Here is a 17,047-nt window from a genome sequence, read left to right as displayed (position 1 = left end):
ATACCCTAAGGCCCTAACCCTAACCCTGGCTTCTCTGGTAGCTCAGATGGTAAAGAGTCTGCCTGCAATGCAGGAGGCCTGGGTTCGATCCCTGGGTCGGGAAGATTCCCTGGAGAAGGAAACGGCAACCTACTCCAGTATTCTTGCTTGGAAAATCCTATGGATGCAGGAGCCTGACGGGCTTGGCAGGGTACAGTCCATGGGGTTGCAAAGAGCAACCAACATGCTGAGCAACTAACACTTTCACTTTCAGCCTAACCAAAGATCTATTGTCAACCATATTCTTTTGCCCCTATGAATAATCCACAGGTTTCGAGCTCCTCTTCATGAATAATGTAATATAAAAGCCAAACACTTTCATGTCAATGTATGACAAAAACCACTACAATAAAAAAAATTTAAAAATAAATTTAAAAAAGAAAAAAAAAAAAGCCAAACACTGACACTAAGGACAACTTGTCTTCTTTAATTTCCCTAATATTAGACAACATCCAAGAAGCCGAAGAAACTCAAAGGAAAAGGAATGATATCACCAAAAAGATATGAGAAGCACCAAAACCTAGGCATACAAACATCATACTTTTCATCCATGAACCAATTCCCTATGTCTCACAGTCATGTATAGATAGAACCACAAGTCCGATGAGAGAAATTATCACTGGCTCTGGAGGAGCTATGACCACAGTCCTTCCATCCAGCTGTGAACAATTCAGCCAGGTGAGGCTGCACAGGGTGACACCCAAATGAAGTGAACTGCCATTGAACCTGGAAGATGGGCTCCCTACTCGATGTTTTAAAGACACACTCACCTTACATAAAAACAGGAAAGGGCAGACTGCCCACAGGACTCTCAGTGACCGATAGCCAGATTCATGTTCCTCAATCCCAGTCACCACAACCCTTAGGCAGCTTAAGTAGGGTAATACCACCCAACCTGAAGATTACTAATTCCCTTCCTTAGCTCAAAGGAAGCTTGGAAACATACCTGGGGGAGGGGTTTGCTGATAGCCTGGTACTGGGCCATTGTAGGCTCCATAGGGAGTGGGGGCGGCTGTGGACGCTGGTTGGCCACCATAGCTGGATTGATGATACCCTGGGTAGACGGGCTGGGGCTGCCCAAATGGCGGCACAGGTGGAGCTGACTGGTTAACGTTCATTATGAGAGCATCCCCGACTTGGTCTCACCTGTTAGATGAGAAGACAGAAATTAGTCAAAATCAACTTTCTAAAGTGAGAGCAGTATTCACGGTAGGAAGCAGAGCTAGAAAAGGACTGACCTTATCAGGCAGTGATCAGCCTAATCATTCCCACACTATTACAGTATCTTTGTAATTTTCTTCCCCAGACAGTAGACAGACTGCCTCCTCAAAGTAAGGATTTTGTTACTCTGAACCCTATGCTTTGTCACTGCAAAGAGGGTATAAATTTCAACTTCAGATAGGCCCAGTGGAATGGAGCAGCAGCCTCCATTCCCTAGTGGTATGATTTCTAGTGTCTAGTCATACAAGGAGTCCTGCCACTGATGAACTATTGTGATATTACAACTAAGTGAAACAATGTTCCTACTTTCTGTTCATTCACTCTAGCATCCATTCATTACACAAGACTGAATACCCTCCAGTGTGCCAGTTATTTTTAATCATTCAAACTGCATGTCTAAAACAGATCAACTAAATCCCCTCCCCCTCAAAAGACAAATTTTAGAGTGACTGTTTAGAAAAATGACATTCTTAGGCTAAACTACAGTAAATCAAGTGCTTACTCCATCCTCAGTTTTCCCACCAAAAGAGTGTATGGACCTTAGTACTGAAGCATTAAAATCACTAAATGTAAAGGACAGCTGAAAACTAGCAAGGTACCAGATTAGAACTGAGTGCAAGTTTGGCACAAAAACCTCACACAATAACCCAGGGAAACAGTTCAAAGATCAATAGCAAAGTTAGATTTCATGGGAAAAGATCATTCACCTTATCCTTCAAGCAGAGCGACTGTAATTATTCCAAATCTCACGCACTTCTCCAACACTATTTCTGCTCTCCTTATAGGCTTGTCATGAATCTAGGCCACATCCAAAATTATTACAATCTTGCCCAACAACAGAGGAATGAATTGGAGGGTCTTTCCAGGATCCTTCCAAGAACAGGACTATCTGATCACATCTACTCTACACAACCTGATTATTCCAACTATCCTACAGAAGAAGGAACCGAGGAAGCAAAAGAGCTCATAGCTGCTGCAGTGGAACAACGGGCCTCTCGCCTGTGCTAGGAAGGGCCATCTTAACTACAGAAAAGCTGAGCTGCTCTTGCACTATAACTTTTTAAGTTCAAAGCTATCTCAGGAGCTATTCTTCCAAATCCTGAACCTTGCACAGGTCACAACATTAAGCTTGACGGATGTCCCCCTCCCTTTTATTTTCCTGAAGTCGGTGTGGGGGTGGGGATGGGAAGAAAGGAGAAAAGAGTTCCTCAAACACACACAAGAGTTTGGAATCAGGCTCAAGTTTCGACTCCACTCTGCGTGAACAGTCAAGGGTGACAACCCAGGGGGCGGGGCAAGCTTCCCTAGAACTCCGAAAGTAGTCGAGCTGTGGAGGCTGGGAGGGCCGGGGATCAAGACCAAGAAGCCAAGCCAGCTTCTAGGGCCACGATGAGAGGACTGTTGCTCTAAGTAGAAGATCGAGCGTCTTGCGCCCTTCAACAGGCTCCGGACAGGAAGCGGGAGCCGGAATCTGGGCCAGGAGGAAAGAAGGGAAGGTCTAGGACTGATTCTGGATTGTGGATGCATGAGGTGAGGGTCTCTCCCCGGGCTCCGCCCCCGAACCTATCTCTTCCTTCGCAAACAGGACGCCGACCTGGCCAGTGATACCCCGGCATCTCCTCTGCTTTCCTACCCACCAATCTCCCGAAGCCACTCCTCACCCGGCTCCAGATCCAGGTTCGACTTCGTTCCTAACGTCAAGGCTCCCAGGCTCCACTTCCGGTTCCGAGGGGGCCGGCGCGTCGTCCCCGGAAGTTCCACCCCCACGCTCCAAGGCCACTCCTTCTGCCACGTCTGCAGTAGGCACGCGCTGAGGAACAAGTATTCCGCGCATGCGCTAGTTTCTTTTCTATGATGGCCGTTTGCGGGGGATTTTGTGGATTTTTATGTATTTCCTTTATTTTTCTTTTCCGAGACGTCGTGGTAACTTTATGCTCCCACCCCAAACCGAGATGCGATTGAACTATCTTTAGTAACTCTCCTTCCAATGACATATTAGACAAAGTCTTGTAGCGACTTCCTGCTGACCCCTGGCCCCTTTGATTTCCGTCTTGGAGGTTCTCTCACCCATGACCTTTGCCGGTCGTAAGACTTGCGGAACGGAAAGTATAATGTTTTTTGGTTTGGGGATTTAAAAAAATTATGATTATTAATAGTATACTTTTTGTACATTTTCTTACTCTGGCCGGGCCATGTGGCTGGCGGGATGTTAGTTCCCTGACTAGGCATCCAATCTCGTGCCCTTGGCTGTGAAAATTCAAGAGCTCTAATCACTGAACCCCCAGGGAATTGCTGCAGCACTTAGAATTTAAAGGGGAGCAGTTTTGCTTTTAGGCAGCATGTGTTCGAGTTCTGTCCCTGCAGTTCCCTAACTTGGGTAATTTAATCTCGGCCTCAGTTTCTTTCATTTGTAGAATGGAGAAAACAGGAATGTCATTGTAATAACTTGTTGAGAGGATGGAATTAAGTCACACAGATTGCCTGGCACCATAGTAAGTGCTTAGTAAAGGGAAGCCCTTATTAACCTTTTTTTTTCATTATTAGTTAACCACTTTTATATAGCGCCTTGGTTTAGATGCAGAGCTCTGCTAGAGGCTGATTATTTGTTCCAATGCCCCCAGCCTATAGGAAGAGCTACAGTTCGTGAAATGATTATTATTACCCGTTTAATGAATAACAGTAATTGTAGATAATATTTGTGGAGTTTTAAAAATATACATAACTACCTTTAATCCTTTCAATAATCCTTTCATTTCATAATTAGTTTTTAAGCATTATTGTGTACCAAGCCATGTTCTTGGCTCTGGGAATACAGTAGTGAAGAAGCAAAAGCTTTTGGCCAATTTAAACTGTATCGTTTTGTAATTATATACACATGATAAAGCTATAAAGAAAAAGTGAGAATTCTCTGGCGGTCCAGCGGTTAGGATACGCTCTTTCACAAATTTCAGTCTGTTGTTTACCTCTGGGAAAGGAAAAAGTATAATTTGGAGGAACATAATGGAGCATCAATAATACTAAGTGTTCTGTTTCTTAACATTCACATGGATATTTATTATTATTTTAAAATAGTGCGTATGTATTATGTACAATTCATTTCAGAATAAAATTTTTTAATAAGGAAGAAAAGAAATGAGGGAAAAGAGCACTGGTGGAATGGAAGCATTTAAAAGGGAAAAAAATGTTCAATTAAGAGTTTTATGACCAATGGGGTAGAAAAGTTCTTGCTATCATATGTTCATTAATCTTTCATTTAAAAGGGGAAAAAATTATTAAATGAAGACTTTTATGACCAATATGGAGGGGGGAGTTCTTGCTCTCATATTGTGCACAGTAAATATTAGTTATTCTGAGGCACAAAATGGTTCATTCATTTTAAAAAATTGCATTTTTAGTCTTTGCTGGAAGCTGTATTAGTCATTGAGCATATTTTAGAAAACAGCAAGATTTTTCCTGTCCTCGGGAGTTTATAGTGGAGTCAGATCACAGATGGTTTCTCAGTCTGTGATCCTGGTGTCAGCAGTGTCAGTTTCACCTGGGAACCTGTTAGAAACAAATTTCAGGCCCATACTGAATCAGAAGGCATACTGAATCAGAAATTCTGCAAGTGGGGCCCAGCAAGCCTTGACCCTCTATAGATAATTCCATTGCACACTAACATTTAAGACCCACTAGTCTGGATTAGTAATTTGTGAAATTTAGCTAACATTTGTTGAGCAATTGCCACATTATTTATCCCACTGAACCCATGGGTTCATTAACCCGGCATTTCGTTCATCCCGCAGCACTAGTTGTTTACCAGCGCCACTGTTTACCAAAAGTGGCCCACTAGGCACTCGCATTCCATGCCAGTGAGCCGGGCTTCTTACGCATTTAAAGCTCGAGAATAGGTTGAGATCGTTTCGGCTCCAAGACCTCTAATCATTTGCTTTACCGGATAAAACTGTGTGGTTTGTGCAAGAGCGCCAGCTATCCTGAGGGAAACTTCAGAGGAAGCCAGCTACTAGATGGTTCAATTAGGCTTTCCCACTTATACCCAGGTCAGAAGACTGATTTGCACGTCAGGACCACTACAGACTTCCACCAGAGTTTCCTCTGGCTTCGCCCTTCCCAGGCATAGTTCACCATCTTTCTGGTCCTAATATGTGTGCTCATGCATAGGAAAGTAGGTATCCTCTGTCTTGCTTAATGCACTCCTAGTAAGTAGTAGAGTTTAAATTCATAGTTTCTCTTTTTAAAATTAATTTCATTTGGCTATGCCAGCTCTTCGTTGTGGTATGCGGGATCTTTAGCTGTGGCATGTGGGACCTAGTTCCCTGAGCAGGGATCGAAGCGGGCACCCTGCCTTAGGAGCAGAGAGTCATACCCACTGGACCACCAGGGAAGTCCTAAACTCAGTTTTTTGAGAATACAGACTGATATGTTGCATTTTATTGGTTTCTGTATCCCTTCTCTGGTTCTCAGTCTTGGCTGCACATTAGAATCACCTGCAGTGCTTTTAAAACTGGCCAGTAAAATTAGAATCCCTAAGGTTGAGGAGCCTGACTGTGTGTATGTGTGTGTGTGTATAATATATATATAATATGTAAAATGCCATTAAACATCATCTAATCCTATACACAGTTTTATTTTAAGAAACCAGTAGCTTTAAAAGTTTTCCAGGTGATTCCAATGTGCAGAGGTAATTGAAAGCCACTGGTATGGCACAGTGGCTTACATGTATTACTAGCTGCTGCTGCTAAGTCGCTTCAGTTGTGTCCAACTCTGTGTGACCCCATAGATGGCAGCCCACCAGGCTCCCCCATCCCTGGGATTCTCCAGGCAGGAACACTGGAGTGGGTTGCCATTTCCTTCTCCAATGCATGAAAGTGAAAAGTGAAAGTGAAGTCGCTCAGTCGTGTCCGACTCTTCACGACCCCATGGACCACAGCCTACCAGGCTCCTCCATCCATGGGATTTTCCAGGCAAGAGTACTGGAGTGGGGTGCCATTGCCTTCTCCAGTATCACTAGCTGCTGCTGCTGCTGCTAAGTCACTTCAGTCGTGTCCGACTCTTCACGACCCCATGGACCGCAGCCTACCAGGCTTCTCCGTCCATGGGATTTTCCAGGCAAGAGTATTGGAGTGGGGTGCCATTGCCTTCTCCCATTATTAGCTAGTGATAAATGTTTGAATGAATGGATATTTAGGTACTCTTTACTGATGAGGTCAAGTGACTGCCCAAGGTCACGCAGCTAAGAAATAATATAACAAGAATCCAAGTCCAATTCTGACTCTAAATTCCAAGAGCTTTCCATGACTACATCATACACCAAGGCAAACAGCATTTAGCAGGCTAGCAGAGCACCTATTCCAGGAAACTCTGTAGCTTTTAATAATTACAGCACCATAATATTAATATAGGGATATTAATGTAATGGAAACCTAAAAATAAGTAAATATTGTATTATTAACATGGGTTGGCATGTTTAGGCACAGCTACCTATACCCACCTTTCCATGATCAACTATGTATTGTAAAAGGTAATTTATTTCAGCAAACATTGAGCACCTGTTACATCAGTCATTGCTCTGTGGGCTATTGATTGGCTGTTGCACACAGTCCTTGCCTTCAAGATTCTCACAATCTAGGAGGGAGACAGGCGTATAAACAAACTAATATTGTCTGAAAACTACAATAACAGACATATAAACAAGCTACATATTTTGCCCAGAGGAAGGAAGGATTAATTCTATAGGTAGGGAGTTGGGAGACAGTCAGGAAAAACTTTATGAAACAGGCAGTGCTTCAACTGGAGCGGGCTCGTCAGAATTTCTCTACATTGTACCCAGTACTGCAAGTGGGATATGGATATCCGCTTTGATTAATTGGTTAATTCATACAGCAAAGGGGCACGCTTTTTCTGGAGAGCTTGCCAACCTGTGGGACAAACCCAGCCATTCCTTGCTTGGGAATTGAGGCCCCTGCTGCTGCCATTTTGGAATCAGCTTTGGAGGAAAGCAGCTGGGATTAGTCCATGACCCCATGAGGGAAGGCACCATCCCTGAAAGGATGTACATTAGTGATAGAGCCCACAGAGCTAGTACTCTGAGTCCTGAATAAAAAGTCCATGAAGAATGGGGAACGGGGAGGGCAGAAATTTTCACTATAATTAGCTCTGGGAGTAACACAGCTGGGGGAGGAAGGGGAGTGCAGCCGGTAACTATTTTGAGCGCAGCTCCGATTGACAGGACACGTGTGTGGACTGTACTGATCTCGGGGCCAGGCTGCCTGCCTGTGGTGTGGGGGGGAAGGCCTAGGGCAGCAGAAGCAGGACAGCCAGACAGGCCGGACGGGGTACCAGCGCCTCGACTTCTCTCCTTGGGACACTGTCCAAACTCCGAGGGCCATAGGCCAAGCTGAGCGATGGGTGCTGAGGAGGAGGTGCTGGTCACACTGTCAGGGGGAGCCCCCTGGGGCTTCCGACTTCAGGGGGGGGCCGAGCAGAGGAAACCTTTACAGGTGTCCAAGGTAAGGGAGCCTATATTGAGGTTTCAGGGAAAGGGGAACCCAGGGGAACTTGGGAAAAGTCATGTAATGGCCTGTAGGGGAGAAGTGGGAGGCTGTGCAGAAGTGGAGTGGGAGTGGGCAGGTGGTCGAGGAAGCATGCTCAAATCTGATGGGGTGGTGGAAGTAGCATCTGAGCAGTGGCTTCTTGTGGGGGGCTATAGAAAAGGGAATCCCTGGTTTCTGGGAGCAGAGAAAAAGAAAGACTGGCTTGGTTCCCTGTGGCACCATAGGAACTGAGGCCCAGGGCTGGCCCTCCAACCCCCTGGACCTGTACTTCTCTACTCTATAAACTCCAGGAATGTAGGGGAGGTTCTCATTTCTAACTGAATTGGTGTGTGATGAGCTGAAGCTGTCTCATCCAGCTCAGCCCAGCCCTGCCCCTGCCTTCAGTCCTCTTTCCTACGCCAGATCCCTTCTCTCACTAGGCAAGACTTTTTTTAGGTACTAGGAGGGTTATGGCAAGATCTGACCTGTCAGATGAAGTTGTTACCATTTTGATTTCATAGCACAAGCTTATTTTTCTCAACTGTAAAATGTAGATAATAATAGTACCTACTCCATGGATACTAAGTTCTGAAGGATGAAATTCAGTAAAACATGTTGAGTGCTTGGCACTGTGCCTAACATTTAGTAAGCACTCAGTAAATGATAGCCACTACTACTATTATTACTTTAACATATGTGTGTGTGTGTGTGCACACACGACGCACACACACACAATCACAATCTCAGAATCTGCTGGACTCCCTCCAGTCTGGAATACTGTTCAAAAATCTTGACTGTATAGATAATGGTGCCTAGGATTCCAAGGACCAGAAGAGAAAGAATATTGGCTAGTATAGCTGTTTCCTTTGGAGGAAAGCCTTGAGGGGATAACCGCCATTTCCAGTACATCTCTCCCAGGCATTTTTCCCCAAGCCTCTTTCGTTTAGCGATTACCCTACCTCCCTTCATACGATGTAATTTTCTCCAGTTAGCACCTTCTTCCCTTTAGATTGACCCCCTTAACTGTCACCCCTTGCCCTGCCCCATCCTTTCTTACCCTCTAAAGTACTGGGTTGGCACAAAAAGTTCGTTTGGGTTTTTCAGTATGATCGTATGAAAAAACCTGAACAAACTTTTTGGCTAACCCAATAAAGTCCCCTCCACATATGGTTCCTTCCTGTCCTAACTCCTTTCATTCTATTCCCCCTTGGAGCCCTCCCTCACCTACAGTCTCTCCTCCAACACCTTCTCAGATCCGAAGACGGAGCCAGGCGGGCAGAGCAGGACTCCGAGAGAGGGATCAGCTTTTGGCCATCAATGGGGTCTCCTGCACCAGCCTCTCTCATGCCAGTGCTATGAGCCTTATCGATGCCTCAGGGAATCAGCTTGTTCTCACCGTGCGGCGGTATGGATCCCTCCACCCCAGCTTATCCCCAGCCTCCTAGTCCAGGGCTTCCATTGCCTGTCTCAGCTCTATGTCTCACTGACCTGACTTCAGCTACTAACAAGTACCTATTTCTGCTTGTGTATTTTGCTGGAGCATGGATGTTTGTGTATGCCTCCCAGAGCACTTGAATGTGGGTATGTGGGCCTGTTTTAGACCCCTTGCCTGTCTCTTCATCATCACATTGCTCTTTAAGCCCATTTCCACTCAAAGCCTGCCAAGCAGATTTGCCTCCCAGTTCATCTTCAAATCTCTACTCTATCCAGCCCATCCATTTCACCCAAATGCCAGTCCCCTCTCTCCCCATACAGCCTTCTCCCATCTTCTCCAGATCTCTCTAGCTATCAGTCATCCAGCTCATTTCTCAAGTTCTGTCATCTTTCCCATCCAGGGTAGAGGACGAGGGACCTGTGCGATCTCCGTCCCCGGGTGAGATGCTTCAGGCACTGTCACCCTTGTCTCCACTGAGTCCTGAGCCCCCAGGAGCTCCAGTTTCCCAGCCTCTCCAGCCCGGGAGCCTTCTCTCTCCCCCTGACAGTGAGGCTTACTATGGAGAGACAGACAGTGATGCTGACGGCCCAGCCACCCAGGAAAAGCCCCGCCGACCCCGCCGCCGAGGCCCCGCAAGGCCCACCCCTCCAGGAGCCCCACCGGATGAGGTCTACCTGTCTGACAGCCCTGCAGAGCCGGCACCTGCTGCCCTTGGCCCTCCCAGCCAGGGTGACAGTCGTGTGAGCTCCCCATCTTGGGAGGATGGGACAACTCTTCAGCCACCCCCCGCCGAGGCCCTACTGTTGCCCCATGGCCCCCTCCGGCCTGGCCCTCATCTCATCCCTATGGTGGGGCCGGTTCCCCACCCAGTGGCAGAAGATCTTACCACCACCTATACCCAGAAGGCCAAACAAGCCAGTGAGTGCATGAACTCTTTTTCATTATTCAGGATACTTCAGTTTGAGTCCTAAATCTAACCCCCCTTAACCATACATTCTATCAATATCTACCTTATGCTTCCCTTGAATACAGTCTTGGGAATAGGTGGAGAAGAAGAGGGGAAAATAATTAGTCTCACGATCCCCATTATTCTTGCCATTTGAACCAGTGGGATAAAAAGATACAGGGGGTTCCTTCAGCCTAACCCAGGAATGGCCTGGGTAGGGAGCTGGAAAGGGACATGAACTGATGAAGAGTCTGCCTGTTGCTGCTGTGACATTGCTAGATGGCGATGGGGGAGGGGAGCACAGACATGGGGCAGGGAATTTAGAAGCAGGACAGGGACATGGGGACTCTTCAGTGTTACTGCAGGCATAACATCAGAGCTGCCTTTGGCACTGCTAGTTCCATGAAGATTCCTGGGGACTGGGAGGCTATGGAATAGTCATGAGATCCCTAGGAAGTAGTGGAGGGAGAGATCTTTGGCTTCTTATCTCAAGCGATAATGTAGGCCTCCTGGGCAGAAAAAGCCTATTCCACTTATCTCAGGCTCTTTACTATTTTTGATGTGAGCTACAGTACAAGGTTTAAGATTGAAGTTTCTCCCTGCCTTATGCCTCCCATAACACTCCTTTCTCGTCACCTTGGAAATCTCAGGATTACCCCTCTAGTTCTCATCTCTTGCTCCTCTCCCCCATCACTCTGATTCCTGATCCATAGAATTTTGTGCCTCTGAGTCTGGAATAGAGGCTAAGGACATGACAGTTCACCCTCTGACATTCCTGAGAGTGTCCCATGTCCCACAAAGAAATTCCAGATATACACTTAGGGTCTCATACTTATCCCTAGTTCTCATTTTAGCGCTGTCTCCCTTCCCCATCATGCTGGATGAGACTGTAGTTAGTGACTCAGGGATATTTTTAGCCAAGCAGACCTCATTGTTCAGTGCACTGGGTTTAGGGGGGAGGGGTAGGCAGGTGCCCATGTCCATCACACCGGGGCTTGTGGGGCAGCTGAGAGGAGGGAAGGGGCCAGGCTCCAAAAATAGCACAGTGAGCTCATTCAGCTGTCAGCTCTGGGGCCAAGACAAAGGGGCTTTAAAAGGCTTTGGGGGTGGCTCAAGCTGGTCCTGCTCCAGCCAACACTGCCTTTCTCGGCATGGAGACTTTTGAGCCCATCAACCAAGAGCCCCTCAGCCAAGCCAGCTGCGACAAAGCCCTAAACCCAGTTCCTGAGCTCCAGGACTCGTTCTATGCAGGTACTACCCTCCCATAGCCAAGAGAGTTCTGGAATCTAGAATGAAATGGACTATATCAACAGTATAGGAAGGGAGGTCTTTGGGAAAGATCTTACTCCCTTACCCCCTTCTCCTTTTTGCCTTCCTAGTCCTTCTTTTCTCAGGAGTTTCACTGCTCTTTTCTCAGAATGGGCTAATGCTATGGCCACATGTCACAGGGGTTTGTGACAACATGAGCTATGGAAAACTCATGGAGAGAGGGTGTGTGTGAGAGAGAGAAGTGTGAGTACTCTATGAATATATGGAAGCATGTGTGTAGGCGTCTCTGGGGGAAGATACGAGTGAACAAGACATTTGTGTGCAGCTAGTATCAAGAAAACTTTGATAGTAATGATTACTCATAGTGGACCTTAGGTTAAATGCTAAATTGACCTACATTATCTCACTGAATCCTCATAGCAACTCTGTGAGGTAGCCGTTATCTTCATTTACAGATGAGGAAACTGAACTTCATTGAGATGAAGTAACTCTCCCAGGAAACAAAATCTGAACTAAGCTATGAGTCCAGCGCCTATCTCTAGTACTATTGTGTGGTACAAATGTTGGAATGGGCGGAATGACAGCCCAAATTAGAAAGGAGCTTGATATCTTGAGTGGAAAGTAGGTGGAATTTCAAGAATTTTTCAGGAGGAACTGGGGATCACGGATTAGAGAGTAACTGTGTCCAAGTCAGGGTCCCAGCAGCAGGGCAGCCTCTCCCGTTTCCTGGCCCCACCTCCCAGGCCCCACATGGCCTGGGAGGCCCTGTCCTGGCTCCCCTTAGCACACAATCCTTTTGTGCCTGCCTGGTGGTGGTGCCTGAGCACCCCACCTAGAAGATTTGAAATATAGGGGGCAGCTTTGACTCTAAAAGAAGCCTACCCCACTCCCACCCTCAGCTTGGGGGAAAGGAGACTGTATCAACTGGTGATCTTGAGATATCCTAAAGATTTGGAAGCTCGCCTTGGAGAGCAGCACTCTGGCTTTTCCTGCATCTCGGATCTGAGGCCATCCCTGGCTGTGAGTAGCAGGGGTTTAAGGCACAGAGGAGTGCCTTGGAGGCTAGAAGGCACGAAATTTTGTCCCAACTGTTAGTGACAGTGTCTCTGCTAGGGGAATTCTGGGAAGAAGAGCTACTTGGGCTACGCATGTATGTTTTTGTGTGGACACATGGATTTACACATGTGTCTATTAACTGGGGTGTATATAAGCTAGAGTATATGGGAATGAGGGAGAAAAATACATCTGAGAACATAAGCTCATAGGTGCCTTTCCCTAGAGCCATATTCTTGTTGAAATGATGTGTGGTGGGAGTTATTTCTGTGAATGTACATGTGGCTGTATATGTAGATGTGGCTTACATGATGGTAGTGGAATTATGAATGAAGATTCCCACTGCTAAGGATCCTTTTATCCTTAGTATAGGGTAAGGGGTAGGAACAGGGGAAGTCCCAAATTTTCCGAGAAGCCCTCTAACGTGGTCTGTGGTGGGAGAAGTGTCCCTTCTCTTCTTACCCTGGGACCTGCTTCATGTCCTTGCCTGCCATGCGAAATGACGACCCCCGCCCCCAACTCTCACCCTCACATTGCCAGCCAGAAATGGAGGGGAGAGGGGGGACAAGTGCGTGGCATGAATAAAAGTGATTTCCAGAAAGACAAGAGCAGAGTAGAGGAGAGCTGTGTGGTCAGTGGTGTCAGGGCAGCCAACTAGGCTCTGCCTTCCCTTCCATTGTCCTTGGTTTCACCTTTCACCTCCACTCTGCCCCCAAGTCAAAGGACTTTGCCATAGGCAGGAGAGCCCTTGTGGGTTAGGCCAGTGAAAAGGCCAGAGGTAGAGGCCTAAGGGAACTGGGAGGAGGGGGAGAGCCTTGGGGCTCACAGATGCATACTGACCACCCCCCTTCTCCTCTCCTCAGAGCTACAAAGGGCAGAGAGCCTCCAAGAGAGGAGTGTGAAGGAGGCCAAGACCAAATGCCGGACAATTGCATCCCTGCTCACCGCAGCCCCCAACCCCCACTCCAAGGGGGTACTGATGTTTAAGAAACGTCGGCAGAGAGCCAAGAAGTACACCCTAGTGAGCTTTGGGGCTGCCGCGGGGACCGGCGCTGAGGAGGAGGACGGCTTGCCTCCAACTAGTGAGTCCGAGCTGGACGAAGAGGCTTTCTCCGACGCCCGCAGCCTCACCAACCAGTCCGACTGGGACAGCCCCTACCTGGACATGGAGCTAGCCAGGCCGAGCTCAGGCACAGCAGAGGGCCCGGGGCTGGGAGGGCAGCTGAGTGAGGCCTCCGGGCGAGGGGCCCAACTCTTTGAACAGCAGCGCCAGCGCACAGCCTCCATCACCCAGCAGCTGGCCCAGGAAGGTCCAGCGGCCACGCTCAATGGGCAGGGCCTGCAGTCTCCACCTCGGCCACAAAGCGCTCCGCCAGAGGCGGCTCTGCTCCCATCCAGCCCTTCGCCAGCCCCTGTAGCCAGCCCCAGACCTTTCCTCCCTGGCTGTGGAACCTCTACCTCAGCTCCAAGCATCTTTAACCGTTCAGCTAGGCCCTTTACTCCCGGCTTACAAGGGCAGCGGTCAGGTACCACCTCGGTTATTTTCCGGCCCCTAGCTCCCAAGAGGGCAAATGAGAGCCTGGGAGGCCTCAGCTCCGCCCCACCGCCTTTCCTGTCTCCTCCGCAGGGTCCCACTCCTGTGCCCAGCTTCACTTCAGGGGTTCCCAGCCACGTGCCAGTCCCCGCTTCCCCCAGCATCCCACGCCCCTCCGGCCCCGTGACGGCCACCAGCTCCCTATACATCCCAGCCCCTAATCGTCCTGTTACACCAGGCGGGGCCCCAGAGCCCCCCGCCCCCGCTAGCGGAGCTGCCATGACCTCCACCGCTTCTATCTTCCTGTCGTCGCCTCTGCGACCTGCTGCGCGCCCAGAAGCGCCTGCCCCTAGCTCCGCGGCCCCTGAGCCCCCCAGCGCTCGGGAGCAACGCATCTCCGTGCCAGCGGCTCGCACGGGCATCCTCCAGGAGGCCCGGCGTCGGGGAACCAGAAGGCAGATGTTCCGGTCGGGAAATGAGGAGACGAAGAACTCGCCCAACCCCGAGCTGCTATCGTTGGTGCAAAACCTGGATGAGAAACCCCGGGCTGGGGGCGCGGAATCTGGTCCAGAGGAGGATGCTCTGAGCCTCGGGGCTGAAGCCTGCAACTTCATGCAGCCACCAGGGGGCAGGAGTTACAAGACGTTGCCTCACGTGACAGCTAAAACCCCGCCTCCAATGGCCCCCAAGACCCCACCTCCTACGACTCCTAAGACTCCACCCCCAGTGGCTCCTAAACCCCCTTCTCGAGGGTTCCTCGATGGGTTAGTGAACGGGGCGGCCTCTTCGGCTGGAATCCCTGAAACACCAAGGCTTCAGGGGAGGGGAGGGGAGCTGTTTGCCAAACGTCAGAGCCGAGCGGACAGGTATGTGGTGGAAGCTCCACCTGGTCCTGGCCTTGGCCCTCGGCCCAGAAGCCCTTCTCCTACCCCCTCACTGCCCTCTTCCTGGAAATATTCACCCAATATACGTGCCCCACCTCCTATTGCTTACAACCCACTGCTCTCACCCTTTTTCCCTCAAGCTGCCCGAACTCTCCCTAGTAAGACCCAATCCCAAGGGCCTCGGGCAGCCCCTAAGCAGGGCATTAAGGCTCTGGATTTCATGCGCCACCAGCCCTACCAACTTAAAACTGCCATGTTCTGTTTTGATGAGGTTCCCCCGACTCCTGGACCCACCTCCTCAGGGCCTCCCAAAACTGCCAGAGTCCAGGAGATCCGCCGATTTTCAACTCCCGCGCCGCAGCCCACTGCGGAACCCCTGGCCCCCACTGTGCTCGCCCCCAGAGCAGCCACTACATTGGATGAGCCCATCTGGAGGACAGAGCTGGCCTCAGCCCCGGTCCTTAGCCCACCCCCTCCTCCAGAGTCTCCCAGGGGTCTTGGGACCTCCCCCAGCTCCTGTGGCTTCCAAGTAGCCAGACCCCGGTTCTCAGCTACCAGAACAGGGTTGCAGGCTCATGTTTGGAGGCCTGGGGCGGGCCACCACTGAACGGGGCACAGCTCCCAGGACCAAGGGGAGGTGGAACATTCAGTTCCTAAAATTGCTTCTCCTTCCCAACTCTCTCCCTGCCCGCCCGCCCCCCCCCCCCCCCCCAAGCAGGCTAAATTCTCCCCTGCCAGAGAGTTTTGGAGTTGGTGTCCTGTTCCCCAGTTTCCTCCTGGCTCCCAACCTCCCTGCTGCTTTCCAACCTACTATCTCTGCTTTGGTGTCTGTGCTTCTCTGTAGTTCCTTGCCTGGATCTCTGTCTTTAGGTCTCTTCACCTACACTCCTCTGCTGGTCTCTATTTCTCTACATTTGTGCCTTTTTCTGTGGGCCTTGTTTTAACATTCAATGAGAAACACACAGGGAAGTTACTACTAAGACCTCAGGCCAGAAGCTCACCACCAGACAGGCAGCAAAGGGACTGTACTGACCCCTATTTGCATTAAGTTACTCGCTGTTCCTCACTCTTCTTTCCCAGCTTGGCTGGTATATTCCTAGGCATGTGTATGTCTGTGAATGTGTGTGTGTATGTGCAAGTGTGTGCATGAACACAGATGTGCTCTTCTGTCTGAGGCAAGAATAAGAGAAGAGGTCTAAATAAAGACCCCATCTGGGTCTCACCTTTGCTCTGATAAAGGAAGAGTCAGCTGTCCTCACATAGAATGTCTGGAGGGGAGAAAGAGATTGACTAGAGTTAAAGATCATCATCTGCAGCAGATGTAGAGCATCTTGTGAAATTCACAGGGTGTGAGGAGACACGAAGGACCAGGGCAGCTTGTATAAGTTGAGTTACATCAGTTAGACCAGGAATAGAACTAAGAATTCTGTTCCTCAGGATTTCAGAAAGCTAACAACTTAAGAGGCCCATACTGAGCAACAAAGCATCCAGGAAATGAAAGAAAGAAAATGTCCTCGGAGAATGACCAAATCATTGGCTTCATGGCCTCATGAACTTAAGACAGAAAGGAAGGGGAAAAGAACCTTAATGTGGCAAATAAGGTAGAAGCCAGAAGCAGGACAGAAATGAATGAAATTGATTGAGCCTTAGAGAGGAGCATGGTTAGGGTGAGTGCAGTGTTGGTGGAGTAAAATTGGATAATAAGAAACCAGTCACATACAAAAGGGGGACTGGGAGAAAATATGAGGAAGAAGTATGTATATGTTAGAGAGAAGGGGGATGATGGTAGAGGGATGCGAGAACGTGTGCTGAGTGTTGAAAAAACGTATATCTGTGTTCTTCCTGTGAATCTGTTCCTCTATCTTCTGCAGCTTGTCATAACTACCTGGGAAAGGGTAAGGAAACACCCAGAGCCAAAACCTCGTTTTAGTTCTACCCCATCTCTCAAATTGTAGCCGTTATTCCTTTCCAGCTTGAGGTCCTGATCTCTGTCCTAGAGAGATACGGACTCCCCTCTCACCATGACCACCAGTCACTTTTGCTGCTTGACCTGTAAACTGATCATTTCCTTTGCATATTGAGTGTGAACCACAGTGCTTTGGTTTGTGCACAAGAATAAACTTATGCCCTATA

General features: G+C 48.8%; 2 protein-coding genes across 9 annotated transcripts in view; one reads left to right on the top strand and one right to left on the bottom strand.

Annotated features, from left to right (window-relative positions):
• Positions 1 to 3,012, bottom strand: part of SEC24C (SEC24 homolog C, COPII coat complex component) — a 21,474-nt gene extending 18,462 nt beyond the window's left edge. For 2 of the 4 annotated variants that reach the window (XM_020895381.2, XM_020895407.2), the window contains exons 1-2: positions 2,922 to 3,012; positions 986 to 1,185 (exon numbers count right to left, since the gene is read on the bottom strand). In XM_020895381.2, coding sequence (XP_020751040.2) covers positions 986 to 1,157 — 172 coding nt within the window. In that variant the 5' untranslated portion in view covers positions 1,158 to 1,185; positions 2,922 to 3,012. Of the gene's footprint in view, positions 1 to 985; positions 1,186 to 1,967; positions 2,177 to 2,897 lie in introns of those variants that run through there. The other 2 variants (XM_020895390.2, XM_020895399.2) reach the window with 2 other exon arrangements.
• Positions 2,580 to 17,047, top strand: SYNPO2L (synaptopodin 2 like). 5 transcript variants are annotated; one of them, XM_070470838.1, is made up of 4 exons: positions 2,580 to 2,790; positions 9,047 to 9,198; positions 9,629 to 10,146; positions 13,360 to 17,047. In XM_070470838.1, the coding sequence occupies exons 1-4, from the start codon at positions 2,782 to 2,784 to the stop codon at positions 15,519 to 15,521; spliced, it is 2,841 nt and encodes a 946-aa protein (XP_070326939.1). In that variant the 5' UTR covers positions 2,580 to 2,781; the 3' UTR covers positions 15,522 to 17,047. The 5 variants fall into 5 exon arrangements, with proteins under 5 accessions (XP_070326939.1, XP_020751082.2, XP_070326940.1 ...); XM_020895423.2 differs by lacking the exon at positions 2,580 to 2,790 and adding an exon at positions 3,107 to 3,366; XM_070470839.1 differs by lacking the exon at positions 2,580 to 2,790 and adding an exon at positions 3,107 to 3,752.

The sequence above is a fragment of the Odocoileus virginianus genome, chromosome 7, assembly GCF_023699985.2.
Source record: "Odocoileus virginianus isolate 20LAN1187 ecotype Illinois chromosome 7, Ovbor_1.2, whole genome shotgun sequence".
Classification (NCBI taxonomy): Eukaryota; Metazoa; Chordata; class Mammalia; order Artiodactyla; family Cervidae; genus Odocoileus; species Odocoileus virginianus.
The sequence above is the reverse complement of the archived record's forward strand: the minus strand, read 5'-3'. Positions and strand labels throughout refer to the sequence as shown.

What these genes read in the sequence shown, in the direction of transcription:
- SYNPO2L (XM_020895414.2), top strand. Translation starts at nt 7,665, where the DNA reads ATGGGTGCTGAGGAGGAGGTGCTGGTCACACTGTCAGGGGGAGCCCCC. An exon ending in CTTGTTCTCACCGTGCGGCG is followed by an intron (nt 9,199 to 9,628) that starts GTATGGATCCCT and finishes TTTCCCATCCAG; the next exon opens with GGTAGAGGACGAGGGACCTG. An exon ending in CCAGAAGGCCAAACAAGCCA is followed by an intron (nt 10,147 to 13,359) that starts GTGAGTGCATGA and finishes TCCTCTCCTCAG; the next exon opens with AGCTACAAAGGGCAGAGAGC.